Source organism: Diachasma alloeum, unplaced genomic scaffold (assembly GCF_001412515.2).
Source record: "Diachasma alloeum isolate Michigan unplaced genomic scaffold, Dall2.0 Dall_scaffold_00176, whole genome shotgun sequence".
Taxonomy (NCBI): Eukaryota; Metazoa; Arthropoda; class Insecta; order Hymenoptera; family Braconidae; genus Diachasma; species Diachasma alloeum.
In genome coordinates, this window is record NW_021680342.1 from 5,173,878 (window position 1) to 5,191,719 (window position 17,842).

Consider the following 17,842-nt stretch of genomic DNA (forward strand, 5'->3'; position numbering starts at 1 on the left):
CGAACAATATTTTTCATCACAATGTGGCGGAAATCGGACTTTTAGGCACGCGGAGCGTGCCGAAAAGTTCACTTTTCGTCACAGCGTGATGAAAAAATATATCTATATCGGATAGCATCTATGTATACAGTACATAATACATCCCTAAAAATGAAAAAGAACGCATAAAGCAAAAGAGGAACGCAGACGATGAAGAGGATTATGAGGATCCCAAATAAATTATTCAACAATTAAATTCTCATTGTAAAAAACTTTGTTTAGACCATTCATGTTTCCTGCATTATTATTGAGATAAAAATTAATGAAAGTGAGAAACGGTAAGGTGTTACCATTCCGGCATCCATGCAAAACAATACGCGCGCCCTGTTCTAGTTACGTCAAATTTTGTAGCTCTGATTTTGCTCTCGAAAAATGTGTTCATAGAAAATTTGCTATCCCCCATTACACTTTTTATTCGGAAAGAACGTAATTAGTGAATGCAGACAACCCCCAAAATCACGGCACAGTTCACTCAAAATGGCTTCAAATATTTCCCTCGTGACTTCAGAAAATCAAAATGTAATATCATCCATCATAAAATCCCATTCACTCGCAAAAAGAGTGAGCGTAAAATTCCGCACACTGGAGGGTTGCCTCATGCGTGGGTGATTTACATCCACGTGAGAAGTACATCTGCGATATAACGTCAGTAGAATGTAAGAGAGGAAAAGCCCGTAGCTCCGTATAATTATGGGGGTGGTTTATTTCAGAAACTCCCGAGTGAAAAGCCTCAAGTGCATAAGAGAGGACTTATAACAGGCACTATGCGGAATAACTTTTACTCTCCACAATTCGTGCATTACCAGAGTTGGAAAAGTTTGAACTCACGTGAAGACGTTACGTAGATAGAAGGCACTTGGATAATAGATAAGTCAACGGAGGAGCGCGCGTCTCACTTTCTTTTGAAAACTTCAAATATCATTGTGAAGTCAAATAATTGGGGATGGAAATATTTGTCACGAGATATTTTTTCAATGTTATTACTCAATTCGATTTTTTCTCCGAATTTGTAGAGAAAATTCTCTCCTCAAATCAGAAGTTTCATTTGAAAAAAAATTTCCTTTTTACTTAAAAAAACACCAATTGGCGAGATGATAAACCCATTTCACCCACGAATTAAATTTTAAATTAAATTAAATTTTAAAAAACACGTATTTATAACATGAATAATTTTAATCAAGAATTCCCTTTTTTACCGTCAAGATTTTCCACCATTTCTGTTGTATTTATTTACCACCCATTTTCAAACTTCCAATCGTGAGTGATGAAAGTACGTTCGCTACACCGCAGTTGCGTCAACCAACACAATCACAGTAATTACTCAACACAGAGCGGCAAGAGAAACAGATTGAAGAAGCGACACTGCTCTCTCGAGGAATAGAATTGTCTCGAGAAAGCAGTTGAAGAGGAGAAGACGGATTTTATGGGGTTGCCAGTAGTAACTACACCGTTTGGTCGATCGGTTTATGCATGAAAGAGCTTTTCCCGAACTAGAACATTTGATCCTCATGAGGCGTTCGGAATATACGTAAGAAGAGCCGATTTGTCTGACATAAAGTGCACCTCAGAGTCTGAAGGGATTTAAGACTTTATTCATGTTCTCATTCACCCATATCTTTTATTACTCGAGTTATCAGAAATCGATCGAATCGTGGATCATTCGATAGCGCTCAGACGTCCGTAATGTTTCCTCGAATTTTGACAGCTCCTCAAAATGTGTTTTCGCTATTTCATGAGCTAGATAAACTCGATCGAGAAGAATTTTCGAGTAAACAGTTGACAGATCCTCGATGAAATAATGCGCTTCACTCTCCTCGTCGGTCAGAAGAATGCAGTTCCAGGGTGCCCACTCTTTGTGGACATTAAATCGTACGAGTCGCAACCGAAATATGTCGTCAACCTCACTCACTATCGATCGACCATGCCAGATGTTGCACACGAGGTGATAAATTCCTGGCTCTTGAATAACGTAAAGGAGCATTGAGAAGCAATTTCTACGATGCTCATCCGCACGAATGCCATTCAAAAGATATGTGTATGGATCATAGTCGACTTTTTCCACACTGTGCTGTCGTAGCCAGTGGCAACCTGACGATATAAAAGTGACCTCGTAATTTTTAAAATATTCAATGTCGGCAGTTCAATGGAGAATAATGTTGGTAAACTCCTATTTTATGGCGAGTTATGCATTTTATGTTTGCTGGAGGAGTTTGTTAAGAGGAGCATAAGAGAAAATGACGTACCAGCACAACAGGATAATTTTTTCATTCGCACGTGAGCGATGAAACGAGTGCAGGGTAGTAATCTCATGCAACTTCGACAGAGAATTCTCTCGGCGCCTTCTGGCTCCGATAATTGCAGGTCCATGAGTTGAGCATCGTTGGCACAGCAATTGTGGGAATTGCGAATGAAGTGTAAGAAAGACACTTGAGGGAGGAAAATAGAAGAAAAAATTTACAAAGATTGATAAAATCTTCAGTGAAATGGTGAATTGGTGGAAATAAACTTTTGCTTCGAGTTCTGTTTCGCTCACTATCTCGGAATCGAAGATAGCAGAATTTTTGTAGTTCTTTTCTTTCTGTACTAAAGAAATTTGCAGATAAATTTTTCCTCTCCCACGCATTCGAAGTTATTTACAAAGAATACACTCGACTGACTCATTTCACCACTTCACCATTGAACTTGGAAAGTTTTATCATTTCATATCTACGGGAAATTCGTTTCTTCAAATTCTCAAGAGTAAGTTCCTTGATACCCCTCGATGACAATGAAATCTCCTGCTCAATGAGATCCGTAAGACCCCGAGAGGCTGCGCACTTATGCGACTCCAGTCCGCGTCTCAACAAAATCAAAACTTCAATTCTTTCTTCCAACGTAATATCACTGCTGCATAAATTATCATGAATAATTTTATATTCCCGTGCCTTTTGCGTCCTCAGTGTAATCATCTCTATCGGCTTCCCTTTGTATCCAGTCCATTTAACTGGCTTGCAGTGGAAGTTGAGAAAGTTGGCCAACTTCTCTTCCCGATGCCTTACAAGAATTGACTTTCTTTGCTTCTCAACGGACTTCAGCATCTCAACAGTTTTCTCCAGCACTTGAGAGTGCTGAGCTTTCCCAGAGGCTTCGAAATAGTTTCTTTTTATGAAGTTCAACTGTGAATTTTTCCAACTCTCGATAAGACTGTAGATTTTATCAAAGTCGGAACGATTTTTCGGATACAGTTGACGAAGAATTTCAATCTGATGTCTTTTTCTAATCAGCAAATCGGTCAAAATGTTTTACTCCAGTTGATGAGTTTAGAGCGTGAGGAAATGTACCTGTAAAGGTCATCCCTTTCCTCCTCGAATTTCTTGCAGTCACCCACGATCCTTCGATATTCCTCGGTACATTCTTTTATGTTCTTCAGCATTTTCCAGCCTCGATAACATCTCTGTATGATCCTAGCTTTTCCATCGTAATCGATTCTATTCAGCATCTCTTCGTGACATTCGTATCGTCCCGCTATCATGTATCTATCGTTCTCGCAGGGTATGTTACAATCCGGCCTGAATAAATATAATTCAACGATAACCAATGCATTTGATATCGGATTGTTTGCCGAGTAGAGTGAAACGCGAAACAATATAATCGTCACCTCCACATCTGCGTTGACACGTCTGTGTTTGACTGGTCGGTAGCATCTCTAGTGTCAATACACTGTGCACTACGACTACGGAGATTCCCGAGATTGCTTTTGCTCGGTGGACCCGTTTGACATGCTGCATTCAAATAAATCACCCCAGTGATTTTGTGTCGCCAGCCGCCCAAGTAAGGTTTTGCCATTCTTCCATCACTCACTTCCGCAGTCAAAGACATTTTCTCTTCTGCTTATGTGGATTAATGGGTTTTATTTGGAAGGGTTATTTCACGGATGGGGAATGACAGGAAGTGTGACTCATTCCATGACCATTTGTTTTGCTTTTGTTTATAATCTGTTATTTATTCAAAGAAAATTGACAACAGTCTTCTTATTTTTTTTTCCATTTTTTTATAAGCAGAGTTGCTCGTTCACAGTTTCGATTTTTTTCCTCCTTCACACGAAAAAGTTGAACAAATTTTTTGAATGTTTTTTATAGTTTGATCTGTAGTATTGATTTACATTATTTATATGGCTCTATATTTCTATTTCACATTAGAGTTTAATTTTCTCCTTTCGATTTAAAACTGCATCTTTTGGTTCGCGCTCAACACGATTTCCTAGGTTTTTAAAAAATTATGAAATCGAGGAATTGGGTTTCTTATGGAGAACAAATGTATTAGTGGACTGAAATTCTAGTGAGTCAATCTCTCTCTATCTCTCTCTCTCCCTCGCAATCGTTTCATTCACAATTCATAAAAAATAAATTACTAGATTTGCTTTCAATGTAATATACCGTAACTACTGAAATTTAAATGAATTGGGAGTCAGTGGTTCATTTGACCTAATTTCATACGAGTTTAATTAGTGGAAAATGTTGATGACATGAAAAATCGAAGACTGGAGGTTCTTTGGAGTCCCTCTTGTGGCCGTCGGCCAGGAGTTTTACGACGATGAAATTTGTTTTTGTTACTTTTAGAAGATCGACAATCTGCAAATAAAACCAAACAATAAATAAATATTTCATGAAATTGTATCTTGTCATAATTTCGAAGAATGCAGACAATTACCTCATTAGCGGTTGTGGCATTCCTGTCTTGGCATAGAGTTTGTGCACAGTCTAACATGTTCTTAGCGCGATGAAAGTGTCTGCATGCAGAGGAATACTGCATTTCACTCGTAACAGCTTCCTATTTCACACAAGAATTACGATTACAAGATTTTCCAAAATCAAGAATGAATGAGGTAGTGATAAAACTTACGTTTTTCCTATCGACATGAGAGTCCGTGAGCTCGAGGAATTTCTGATAGTCAGCAGCAGGAGGGATGAGTAACGAAGAGAAAGGCAACAATCTGTGCTCATACCTGACCCTCTCAGAGTCAAACTGCGTCTCTGGAAAATGAATCTTCCCATCCATTCTGAATCCAACGAGGGCCTTGAAATACCCCCCACAGAGATTTTGCAGCACCTGATACATGAGTATCTCCAAACTGTAGGGCCTCGGTGCCATTTTTTTCTTTTTGCTCTTGGCACTCTTCTTCCCACCTCTTCCTTTATGCATCTCACTGTGAATGTCCTGCTCCATGAGGAAGGAATCAGCACGAGTCAGTGCGGAGACCAGCCATCCATACAGAAACTGATAGAGGTACCAGTAAATGTAATGATACTCATGGACCGAGTACAATTCCAACTCAAATCCACTCAGCAGATACATCACCATAACTCTGAGTGTATGATAAAAAATCCATGTACCGAAACACGCTAAATGAGACCGTGACGAGTCATTCTTCAGTGATAAAGTATTCAAATGTCGGTCAACGCGTTCTGCCTCGTCATGAAGTGTTGCAAAATCCTCGAGCAAATGTGCCAACTTGTCCCTCTGTCTCGCCCTATTGTGCCCACTCAGTTGCAATAAACTGCCGAATAATGATGTACAGTGGTAGAAAAATAACTCGACACACTCTCTGGCTTGATGATTCTGGAGGAGAGTACTTCTGGATAATAGAGCCGGCGGTGCTGAGAAATTTCTCGCAGCATCTTTCAAGAAATCTGTAAACGTATTGACCCCGAAGACTCTATTGCCACCGGGTAAATAAACAATCTGCAGCATTGATCTTGATAGAATGCAGGGGCTCGTTCTCGAGAATTCTAGGAAGAAATCTAGGGCACTGTGGAAGCCAGTGCAACTCGTTATCTTTGTCACTGTCTTTAATCTGTTTAATAATTCGTCTATGTACTCCAGTGCCTCGACTCGTGGCTTTATCTTCGTGTAGCGGGGAAATGTTGGGGGAAGCAGCCTCTGATTGACCATTGGGTCGAAACCCATCATCGTGGGGTGGTTGGCTGTCTCGTCGAATTTTTCACCTCTGTTCACCGTCTTCAACATCACTTGGATCATGTCCGAGCAGTTAGAGAGGAGACGCTGGCACTCTATGAGGTTCTGCGAGGGATTCTCCTTCTTTCCCATCAAGGAGACTGTCTGGTAGAACATCTTCGTGAATCTTATTCGGGCATACAAAGCGAGACCATCATTATACTGAAAAAAAAATTTATGTCATAGAATAGCATTTCTTAAGCAAAGAATATTCAACTTTAAACTTTCATTTATTCATTAGGGGACGGTGGGGTAAAATGGACACTTTAGACTTTTCTAAAATTGTTCATAACTCAGAAAAAAATTCATCAATTGAGCTCAGTTTAGGCTCGTCACAAATAGAAAGAACTGTGCTTTGTATTGAAAAAAGTGTCAAATTTCATCAACATGAACCCCCCATCAACCCCTCATTAACATTTTTAAAAAAGTCAAAAGTGTCCGTTTCACCCGAACCTCCCCTATTAATTTACCTCTCTCTCAGTTTCTTCATTAACAGGTTTAATTCTACTCTTCCTATGCAGGTCCTCCTCCACCTCCTTGAGCATCGAAACTGTTTTCTGCTCAGTGATATCCTGCTGGAGTCTGTAGCCATAGGTAACACTCTGAAAATCCTCCTCCTCGAATACCATAGCTCTATTAATAGCATCTTTGATAACTTCAATAATTTTATAAACTGCGTAACAAAATGTCTTCAGTGGTTTATCAACAATTTGTCCAGGCTGATGTAAATAGAGGTTAGTGAAGACAGTTTGGGCCAGACTGTGACCCTCTAGCCACGATACAATGCAGGCATAAGTGGAGTCAATGATACCAATGACTTCTGATGGGGTCAGATTATCGAGACGAATGGAGCCAGACTCGACAGCTTGATCAAACGTGTAGGGTTTATTACTCCCACGATTGCACAGCATTCCAGCGTCCATTTTTGGATCCATCATCTCAATTGCAGACATTGCCTCGAAGAGACCGAATAATTCATCGTGGAGTAGTTCACCAAGCTCAAGATCTGTGGAAAAAATGTGAATATGAAAATAGTTCGGAGCAGAGAAATGGCATTTTTCGACAGAAATAGTATTTCTCATGACTTCAATAACCACTCAATTGCGAATTGATGGAGACAGTTGCCCAATGACTTTGAAAAAATGTCCCACTGTCCTTCAACCGAAAAATTTAAACTCTCACGTACAATTACACAATTTTTATGAATAACTCGAGATTGATCTGGTGCTCTACGAACCTGTTATGGCATCAAAGAATTCATGAGTGATATCCAACCAGTTGAAAGTGGCTTGTTCGAACCTGCAGGAAGAAAATAAATGATAATTCAGGGCAATAATTACTGATACAATGACAGAACCAAAAAGGTTAATTTTCGATAACGTATTTCATCGTTACTACAATGGATGAATAAATAAATGGAAAAGAGATGTGATTTTTGAGTTAAAATTGCAATGAGTGCGAGTTATTGGGACTTACTGGGGTTCTTTATCATCGCTCATATCAACTGAAATTTGCTCGTCCACCGAGGCCGCCATTGTTTGGACTAGACTGATCAAAAGGGGCTATAAAGACACTGGTGTTGAACATATGTGAAAGTGGTTGCAGCTCCCCTCTGACAGATAGTCGACAAAAATTCGTGTCTCTACCGTCGATTTTGCTATTCCTGTGGGTAAGTGCAATCTCTCGATTATCGACGTGTGTTTTTGGAGTGGCCACGTGTTTGTAACCTATCGTAGGAGTGTTTTGGAGCCAAATTCACCTGTCACTTTCAATTTTCGTTGAAAAACTAATGAAGAATTCTTCCTCGTTTTCCTGATTCCCCTTTTCCTTTTTTTTCATCCAAGAGACTGTAAAATGAGGAATCTAGTTGTTCTGTATCACAGCATCAGAGGCTTGAGGGAGGCAGAGGCTGGATGTCCAGAACTCCTGGAGGCTCTCGATAAACAATTCATCTGCAACAATGACCCTGACAGTGACACTATCTTCGTACTCGAGGGGAATCACCTCTTTGTCATCAGTTGCAAACAAAAAATTGAAATTGCGATTGAAAAAAACATTGATGTCCAGTGCGACTCCAGACCGGTTGGAGTGGAGTACTGGAGTGACAATGGAGTCTTGTACTGTGCCTACTCGTCAGGGGAATTCGTCAAAGTCACCCCAGAGTGGCCATTCGATCAGGAAGTCGTCGCGAATATCGAAGAGGGAATTAAATGCATTAAATTGAGCCCAGACCAGGAAATACTCGTCTTGGTGACTGGGAGTGACAATGTCACGACTATGATGTCCAATCTCCAAGTGTTATCCAAGGTGAGACAGTTTGAAATTTTACAGAAATAGATTTTGGTTTATTTTGGGGGGTTCTATGCTACATGTTAAATTAAAATATCGAAATGTAAATCAAATGAATGAGCAATTTCAAGAATGTCGCATGCAGACTAGAAATACATTTGTTAAAAGAGGTAAAAACATTAGAGAGAAGTACAAGAAAATGCAGATATATTCCTTAGGGACATTTATTAATTATTGAATAAATTTTAACATCTATTCCCATTTATTAAATAGAAATTGAAGCAATTATTCCTAATGTTAATATTTTCCCTCCTTCAATTAATTAGGTAAATTTGTAAATCAAATGAATTAACAATTTCAAGAATGGTGCTTGCAGAATAGAAATACATTTGTTAAAAGAGATAAAAACATTAGAGAGAAGTACAAGAAAATGCAGATATATTCCTTAGGGACATTTATTAATTATTGAATAAATTTTAACATCTATTCCCATTTATTAAATAGAAATTGAAGCAATTATTCCTAATGTTAATATTTTCCCTCCTTCAATTAATTAGGTAAATTTGTAAATCAAATGAATTAACAATTTCAAGAATGGTGCTTGCAGAATAGAAATACATTTGTTAAAAGAGATAAAAACATTAGAGAGAAGTACAAGAAAATGCAGATATATTCCTTAGGGACATTTATTAATTATTGAATAAATTTTAACATCTATTCCCATTTATTAAATAGAAATTGAAGCAATTATTCCTAATGTTAATATTTTCCCTCCTTCAATTAATTAGGTAAATTTGTAAATCAAATGAATTAACAATTTCAAGAATGGTGCTTGCAGAATAGAAATACATTTGTTAAAAGAGATAAAAACATTAGAGAGAAGTACAAGAAAATGCAGATATATTCCTTAGGGACATTTATTAATTATTGAATAAATTTTAACATCTATTCCCATTTATTAAACAGAAATTGAAGCAATAATGTTAATGTTTTCCCTTCTTCAATTCATCGGGTAAATTTGTAAATCAAATGCATTAGCAATTTCAAGAATGTTGCATGCAGACTAGAAATAAATTTGTTGAGAGAAATAAAAACATTAGAGAGAAATACAAGAAAATGCAGATCTATTGCTTCGGGAGATTTATCAATTATTGAATAAATTTAACATTTAACATCTATTCCCATTTATTAAATGGAAATTGAAGCAATTATTCCTAATGTTAATAATTCCCCCCTTCAATTGATCAGGTAAATTTGACCAACGACCAATTCGGAGAGAAACAATTCATCACAGCTGGATGGGGAGCCAAGGAGACCCAGTTCCATGGCACCGAGGGTAAAGCAGCAGCGAAAGCAAAGCCAGTAATAATAGGTAAAACTGAGAATGACACTGGTGCGGTCTCAGTAACGTGGCGTGGTGACGGTACCCTATTCGCTGTGACTTTTCTGAATCAGTCAGACAATGCGAGGCACTTCAAAGTGTTCAACCGTGAGGGTGTACTCCAGTGGACGAGCGAATTGACGAGTGGCTTAGAAGAGAACCTGTCATGGAAGCCATCTGGTAATTTACTGGCATCCACACAAAGACTTCCCAACAAACACGTCACAGCGCTTTTCGAGAAAAATGGTCTCAAGCATCGAGAGTTCTCTCTTCCATTCCTGCCCAACGAGATTCACGTGAAGAAAATCACGTGGTCACCAGACTCGGAGATTTTGACCATCTGGGGACAGAAGTACGATCAGAAGGAGACATTTCTGCAGCTGTGGACTGAAAATAATTACCACTGGTACCTGAAGCAGACAATTCCTTTCAAGGAGGAGAACCCTTTGGTATTCTTCACCTGGAGCACAATTCCTCGGGCTAAAAAACGTCTCATTGTCCTGACGAGGGACAACTTTATGGTTTACACATTCAGATGGTCAATCGATCGCACTCGTGGACTTTCTGATGATGATAAAGCTGTCGTGGGTGTTGCTGACGGTGATAAAGTCCTCCTGACTGCTTTCAAAGTGGGCATCGTGCCACCCCCCATGTCACATTACTCACTTCAGATTAGTGGAACTACTAATGGCTGTTTTTTCGCACCACTTTGTTGCAAAGATACTCTCCACTGGCTTGATTCCAATTGTCTATTCGTACACGTGGAGAATAATCAATTGGCACTGTATGTGCATCAAGAGGTGAATATTGCATTTTATTTTCTCATAATCATGAGTCCATGCCAATTGATTAACTCGTCATTTCCCAGGAGGGCTTGTTGGGGTACAGGCATGCCAAGACGTTTGACTTGGAGTGGCAGGTTCCGAGGATTGTGGACAAGAGTTTGGGATATACTATGCATCATTTTGTGTGGTTGAAGGGCGATCTAATTTTATGCTCTGCTGCTGTCGAAGGACGAAGTTACCTTTGCGTCGTTCAGATGGAGGAACTGGATGTGGAGAGAGGGACTGGAAGACTCGTTGTCAGGTAATTGTATATTCGAGAATGTGCTGCGAAAGAAATTCCCTTTTTCTTACGTTTTGCAATTGGCATCTGAATGATAAAAGGAAGACGACATCTAATTCGAAATTTCAGAATTAATTATTCAATTTTTTATTCAGTAATGTGTCGATCAGTCATTTTGCGAGCCTCAAGGTAGTAATTTACTTCCTCAATCCACTCAATTGAACAGCATAAAATTTCCACTCCAACTGTATTCTTAATTGACTCTTTTGAATACCTCGATTGTTGGTCAACAGTGATGCTTTGATGATGGACGGCTATATACATCATATCGTCCCCACAACCGATCCAAACGAAGCATATCTGATCTTGGACAGTGGTGTGTTGAAATACACCCACGGTGAGGGTATCACACCAACTGAAATAATTTTACCAGAACTGTGTGACCACGTCGAGGCCGTTAGGATCGGTATGCGACACGTACTTGTCGCACTTGGTAGCAGAAACAGTCTCTTCCTTGACGGCGCAGAAGTCGCTAATAACGTTACCAGCATTTGCGTTCATTCGGAATTTCTTCTGCTGACAACTCTGCAGCACACATTGGTAACGGTCAAGATGAATGAGCTTGGCTTTTCGAAATTTTCGACATCGACGTTGTCGATTAAATCATGGGGGACTGATATTGACGACAGCACAGGTAATTCATTGCCACCATTATTCACAAAATCATGTTTTCTGCTTTTTTTGCAATTACCATGAATTCAGTACCTCACAGAAATTTTCTCTAAAATCGCTTATTATCAAAATAATTTCATACTTTCTGACATTTTGCCCTCAAACCACTCATTATCAAAATGATAATCTCAAGTCAAATATAATAATACGTAAAATGTTCAGTCATTTCGTAAAAAAACATAATTAACCCTCTTCTTTTTTTTATTTTCAAGGATTAAGTTTAAGAAGAATGGAACGAGGTGGGAGTCTAGTGAACGCGATGCGTAAGGACGACAGGGCAATTCTCCAGATGCCCAGAGGAAACCTCGAGACCGTTCAGCCCCGTTCCATGTCCCTCCACATAATCAAAACCCATCTGGTTTCCCTCAACTACTTCACCGTCTTCGACATAATGAGAAAACAACGAATAAATCTGAATCTGATCCACGACCACAACCCTCGAGTGTTCATGTCCACCGCCGAGAAGTTCATAGACGACATTAAAAACCCCTGCTGGCTGAATTACTTCATCTCCGAGTTGGTCGAGGAAGACGTAACCGACACGATTTACCGAAATTGTTACACGAAAGAGGAGAATGCAGCTAGGAGAGACGAGTTCGAGAAGCCAGACGGTCGTAAAGTGGAGAGAATCTGTCAGCATCTGCGACAGATTATGGAGAAGAAAGCGGACAAGAGAAATCTAGTGCAGCCGATCCTCACGTGCCTAGTGAAGAACAAGCAAGTATCAGGGCTGGAGGCAGCTCTCCAGAAAGTGAAAGAATTCAAATCAAAGGAGGGCACGAAAGAGGGTCGTCAGCAGTCAGCAGACGAGGCTCTGAAGTACCTCCAGTACCTGGTGGACATCAACGTTCTCTACGACATAGCCCTGGGTATGTACGACCTCGATCTGGCCAAATTCGTGGCTTCAAAGTCCCAGAAGGACCCAAAAGAGTACATCCCCTACCTAAACAACCTCGCTGAACTGGAGGAGCACTACCGAAAATTCAAGATCAATAAGGACCTGAAGAGATACGAAGCAGCCCTGGAGCACATAGCCCACCGTCTGGACAAATTCGACGAGTGTGTTGACTTGATAGTGAACCACAATCTCTTCGTGAAAGCTGTGAAGATATTCCCGAGGGACACATACGAGTACAGAAAAGTGACGGGAATAGCTGGTGAATACTTTTGGAGGAACAAAAAGTATCGCGAGGCTGCGTTGATGTACCATCGCAGTGGCAACCTGGAGCGTGCCTTTGAGTTTTACAAAATATCCGGCAGTTGGCAGGATGCCATTATCATTACCACTGAGATGGATTTGAATCCTGGTGAGAAGAACAAAATGTATAAGATTCTTGTGCGTCAGATGATTGAGGACAGACGATTTCGTGATGCTGCGGAAATATCATTGGCGTACCTCAAATCCGAGGAGGATGCTGTTTCGTTGATGTGTAGAGGTAAAGAGTGGAGGGAGGCATCGAGAATAGCGCATACGTATGGCAGATTGGACTTAATTGAGACGGAGGTGAAGCCAGGGGTGGAGGAGCACGCTGCATGGCTGCTGTCCAAGATATCGGAGAATAGGGAAGAGTTTTTGAAGTACAAAAAACGATTGCTAATTGTGAGGAGTGAAATTGCCAGGAGGGAGGCCGAAGAGGCTTTCGCTGAGGAGGAGGACGGCGCTGGGGGGGAGATCAGTGATTTACTGAGTGACACCAGCAGCCTCGCTGGGTCCAACACCAGCCTCAGTTCTGGAAGCTCGAGGAGCTCGGGAAGGAGCTACAGGTCGAGTAAAAATCGGAGAAAGCAGGAGAAGAAGGTGCTGAGCATCAAAGAAGGGAGTGTATACGAAGATCTGGCACTCGTTCGTGCCCTCCATACTATCATTTCTGATACTTATGAACAGAGGGAGGAGGTCGTCGCTGTGAACCGAGTTTTACTCAATTTGTATCTTGATGAAATGGCTGAGAAACTGCAGCATGCACTTGTTGATATGATTGAGGTCATCGAGAAAAATAGGGACGAGATCTGGCCGAGACGTGACAATGAGGAGGTGGAGAGCAGGGTCAATGGGCACCGGAGGATGAACCCCCAGAAACTACTCGAATCCAAATTCACGTATGCACCTGAAGTCTCTTCTGTCAATTGGAAACTAGATGTTTTTTCACCAGTTAAACGCACACCTAAATTGTAAATATCGATGAGTATGGCTAATAAATATTCTTTTTTAGACTTACATACTGATTTTTTTTAATCCAAAAATTTATCGCACATAATCGCAATTTTTATTTACAGGTAAAGTATGGATTTTTTAGTTTATTTATCGCCTAGGATGTTTTTTTTATTTATATTAACTTTCAGAATTTTTTTTTAATCGTCCGGCGCTTTCATTTCAATGTTCTTCTTCTATTTGTTATTGATATATTACAATAGCTTTTTCTTCTATGTTTCTGCCGAAAGTTTGGACTTATATTAATAGTATAGTTTTTTTTCAATAAAAGATGTCATAAGGTGCAGCTTACGAAAGTGATTGTATTTACAAGTGCATTTCTCCGCTGGTATCTCAGACACTGTGCCAATTTTATTATTTTCTTATTTCTATAATTATTCAATCAATAAAACGCTTATATATAAGAGATATATTGTGAAATGATCATGCAATATTTGCGTCTAATTTAATTCAATAGCCGAGTTATCAACATACACCGGAGTAGTTGCTGATTTTAGTGTCAAAAAATGGGCTGCAAAGTTATTAGAGATGCAATTGATTGCTTTTGAAGTGTTTCGAGTCATCAATAAAAAAAATTGTTCATTGTAGCGTCAGTTCAACATTGAATATCGTGTATCAAAGGTGAAAACAGACAAGTATTGACACTAAGTCTTATAAAAAAAACAAACAATCTGGCAGTGTATAGTGTTATATGTATTCTGAAATAGGGGCTAAAATATAATATATATCACTAAAAAAATGGATGCTCTATACTCGGATTTACTGAAGCATTAAAATTAGAATAATAAAAAAATGATTTGACTGTCGAAAATTTCTTCCGACAGTTTAGTGAATCAAAATATTTTTTCCATTCTCATGTCTTAAGCAATGTCTACCGTGTGAGAAATAGCATCCAATTGAACAGGAAAAGTTTCACTAGCAAATTGTCAAATGTCGTTCGTATAAAAAAGGATCTCATTCGTTTATCAAACAGTCTCTCATAGCTCCGATCGCGAGAATTATTGTCTCCAGTGGGTGGAGACTAGCGTTCGACATTGAACAAACAGATTTACCCAACCTCAATAACCCAGATAAAATGTCTTATCTTTTTTTCAGTCAAAAAACATAAACTTCCCCTATATTACAGATATTTGAAGTCACTCGAGGTTCACTGGGAGTTGGCCAGCAGCTGGAGGCTGGGTGACTTGAGCTCTGGACGTAGACTGATCTTCATGTGTTTGTTACTCACGTACTTCTTCCTCACAGCCTGATACTTGCTCTTGTCAGCGTTGACTATTATCGTGGCAATTGCACGAACAACTGGCAGTAGATCTTCCTTTTTGTACGTACTGTGGTACGCCAGAGTATTGCTCCAGATTACTTTGCCACTCTCGTCATCATTGCCAATGACACTGAAAAATAAACAAATGTTGAAAATTATTCAGGCGTTCGAAACATTAAAAAAAAAATTTAATTATTAAATTTTTTTTTAAATTCACATAGCTGCACTCACAAGAAGGCAAGATAAATAGCAGCTGCTGCAATAAGACTTGGTGGATAATGGCACATCTCATAGTGCACCAGGCTCTGTTCCAAGAAGTACTTGGCCATCGTGTGGTGCACTGGAAGGGCCTGGAACAAAATACAAAGCATGATTTATTTATTATTGAGATTAATCAACTGATGCTAGACTTGATCTAGTGTTGCATATTTACACGTCCAGCTTTGCTGTATCGTCTCAGGAAATGCAGGGGAAGTGGTCGTCCAAAGGAATAATCCAGTGTTTTAACAATCAACAATTCCATCTGCAGTATTTCAGTCTTTGTGTAGGCATTATCAGTAATGTATACAAAGTCACCGATGTCGGGTGCGAACATCTCTTCGTATTTGCACGATATGAACATTGCAGCTACCCCCACGAGCTGGAGTCGTCGTCGATTGATTGACTTGAATGACTGGAAGAAATTGCAATATTGTTAATTACGATAAATTATGATAAATTCATTGATGGTTGAGAGAATAATTGAAGTCTCACTTGTAAAAATCTGTCGATAACGGCAACAGTGAGGTACAGCGTCTCCTGGAGTAAATGAAACTGCTGATGTACCTCAACAAGCCAATCAATGAGAACACTTCGCATCTTCGGTGTGACCTCCTGCCCAGCCAAATATCCCGACTGTATCGGAAAATCTCTCTCGAGTTCCATCAAATACTTATAAATATCATTACTGTAGGCTGTGACTAGAATTGGATTTCCCTTGTCTGCCTCGTCAATGTCCTCGATGTGCAAGAGATCAGCTGAGAATGCATCAATTTTTATCTTGGGTTCATCGTGTAGTGTTAATTTTTGCTCGAGCTGCTTCACCTCAATGGGCTGTGCAATCTCTTTCTTCTGCACTGCCTTGACAACTTGTACTGGTGGCTTCTCAACTGGTTTATCACTTTTTATTGATGGCTCTTGCTTGACCACTGGCTTCTTCTGTGCCTTGGGCAGCAGATTCGACGTACCACGAACAGTGTTAACTCTGTTACCTATTTCGCCGAGGGCGGCACGCCTCGTTTGTCCAGGGACTGCATTTGCCGCAGATTTAACGTTCTTTGTGTTCTCTTGGTTCCCAATGTTCTGTAATTATTTTTATTCCCTAATTAATTTCGGCCCCGTTGAGTCGATCGAACGAATCCCTGATTTTTTATTAATATACATAAGTCAGAAATAAATTCATAAATTCAGTAGCGAAGTGGTAAAACGGTTTAAGTCGACTTATCTTCCAGTTGAGTTTTTGAGGAATATTTCGGAATCTAAGGGAGATAGCGAAATTTTCGTAATTACATTTGTTGTAGCTCTCAACCGGCTCTACAAAAAAGTTTACAACAAAAATTTAGCCATCTCCCTTAGATTCAGAGATATTCATTGAAAACTGGTCAATAGTCAAAATTGACTTGTACCACTTTATCTCTTCGTCACTGAATTGAATGCAGCCCGAACAGATTACAAAGAGGGGAAGAAATTATTTTTTTATGCTAAAAAAAACATTTCAGAAGATATCCTTCCCGATCTGTTTAGCCAGGTGGAAGGTCTCTGACATTTTTCGACCGATCTAATAATTTTGGAGGAAAAACAAACTGTTTTCAGACTCTGATATCCTGTAGAATTAAAAAAACGTGCACGAGACAAAATTTTATTTCATAATCAGTTCACTAATTTGCAAAGCTAAAAAAAATGGAAATGTCCATTATCCCAATTTTCTTCTAAATTCGATCAAACAATATAAAAATAAATTTGTGTGCATATTGTCCAATATAATCTAAGGGTAGACGAAGAAAGAGTAACTTTTTCCTGTCCCTTATATACCGTAAATTTGGATACGCGTGCACGAGGTGAGACTATTATCTCGAATTTCATTTTCACCTTCAATACCCTCTCTCTCTCTTTCTCTCCCGAATATTTCCTTTTGTATGCTAGAGTGTCCCAAGAGAAATGAATAGGAATGAGGTAAACACGAGGAGAAAAAAAATTATAAACAGACAACGTCCTTCGGCTTCAGGTAGAAATGCCCCAGCCTTCCCATGGAATTGGGATTCTAGAGAAAGAGCACAATTTCCCTTTTCTCGAGGAAAAATAAAATCGCTGGCGACGACGCTCGCACATTCAGCACGTTCCTCTTCCAGGAATTAAAAAACGAAATGAAAAAAATTCCCAAGTACTCATTCAATTTCCCCATTTTTCACACTGAATTATTTTTAATAAATATGAAAAAACCAATTAAAATATTTGAGTAGTGGGATGGCATCGGAGATGTTCGATACGATGGGCTTTAAAGAAGCCTGGGCATTTAAACGCCTTGACGGTTACACCATCCCCACTGGCCTCCCCAGCAACCGTTTTCCGTCCGTTCGACTCCCCTCACGAGACCCAAAAAATTCCCTGCAAAATATTTCAATCGACTTACCGCAAACGCCGCCCGATTTCTCAACGCCATCGTCAATTATTTTTCCTCTAATTTACTAATCACAAATCACTGAGCAATCAGAATATCTGATAACGTTTTCTTGTCGAGTCGGGATCTCTCTCTCCACCGAATGCTCTGAACAGAACAGCGTTGTCGATCCCAATAACGACTCCGTCGATTTGAATTTGTTTGGCCCTTATGAAT

General features: G+C 39.5%; 4 protein-coding genes across 4 annotated transcripts; 1 reads left to right on the top strand and 3 right to left on the bottom strand.

Moving 5' to 3' along the window:
* Positions 1-1,672: 1,672 nt before the first annotated feature.
* Positions 1,673-3,864, bottom strand: LOC107048679 (IQ and ubiquitin-like domain-containing protein). The gene is made up of 4 exons (XM_015272027.1): positions 3,677-3,864; positions 3,360-3,587; positions 2,750-3,294; positions 1,673-2,127 (listed from the first exon to the last, which is right to left on the bottom strand). The coding sequence occupies exons 1-4, from the start codon at positions 3,862-3,864 to the stop codon at positions 1,673-1,675; spliced, it is 1,416 nt and encodes a 471-aa protein (XP_015127513.1).
* Positions 3,865-4,022: 158 nt separating this feature from the next.
* On the bottom strand, positions 4,023-8,728 carry LOC107048921 (N-alpha-acetyltransferase 35, NatC auxiliary subunit). Its single transcript, XM_015272373.2, has 7 exons — positions 7,793-8,728; positions 7,510-7,696; positions 7,271-7,332; positions 6,504-7,039; positions 4,921-6,195; positions 4,729-4,848; positions 4,023-4,649 (listed from the first exon to the last, which is right to left on the bottom strand). Exons 2-7 carry the CDS (start codon positions 7,566-7,568, stop codon positions 4,509-4,511), a joined length of 2,193 nt encoding a protein of 730 aa, XP_015127859.1. The 5' UTR covers positions 7,569-7,696; positions 7,793-8,728; the 3' UTR covers positions 4,023-4,508.
* LOC107048911 (putative elongator complex protein 1) lies at positions 7,722-13,715 on the top strand. The gene is made up of 5 exons (XM_015272361.1): positions 7,722-8,340; positions 9,571-10,503; positions 10,572-10,789; positions 11,062-11,462; positions 11,713-13,715. Exons 1-5 carry the CDS (start codon positions 7,888-7,890, stop codon positions 13,671-13,673), a joined length of 3,966 nt encoding a protein of 1,321 aa, XP_015127847.1. The 5' UTR covers positions 7,722-7,887; the 3' UTR covers positions 13,674-13,715.
* On the bottom strand, positions 13,713-17,835 carry LOC107048931 (G2/mitotic-specific cyclin-B). The gene is made up of 5 exons (XM_015272384.1): positions 17,639-17,835; positions 15,724-16,311; positions 15,404-15,643; positions 15,202-15,320; positions 13,713-15,100 (listed from the first exon to the last, which is right to left on the bottom strand). The coding sequence occupies exons 1-5, from the start codon at positions 17,666-17,668 to the stop codon at positions 14,857-14,859; spliced, it is 1,221 nt and encodes a 406-aa protein (XP_015127870.1). The 5' UTR covers positions 17,669-17,835; the 3' UTR covers positions 13,713-14,856.
* Positions 17,836-17,842: the final 7 nt, after the last annotated feature.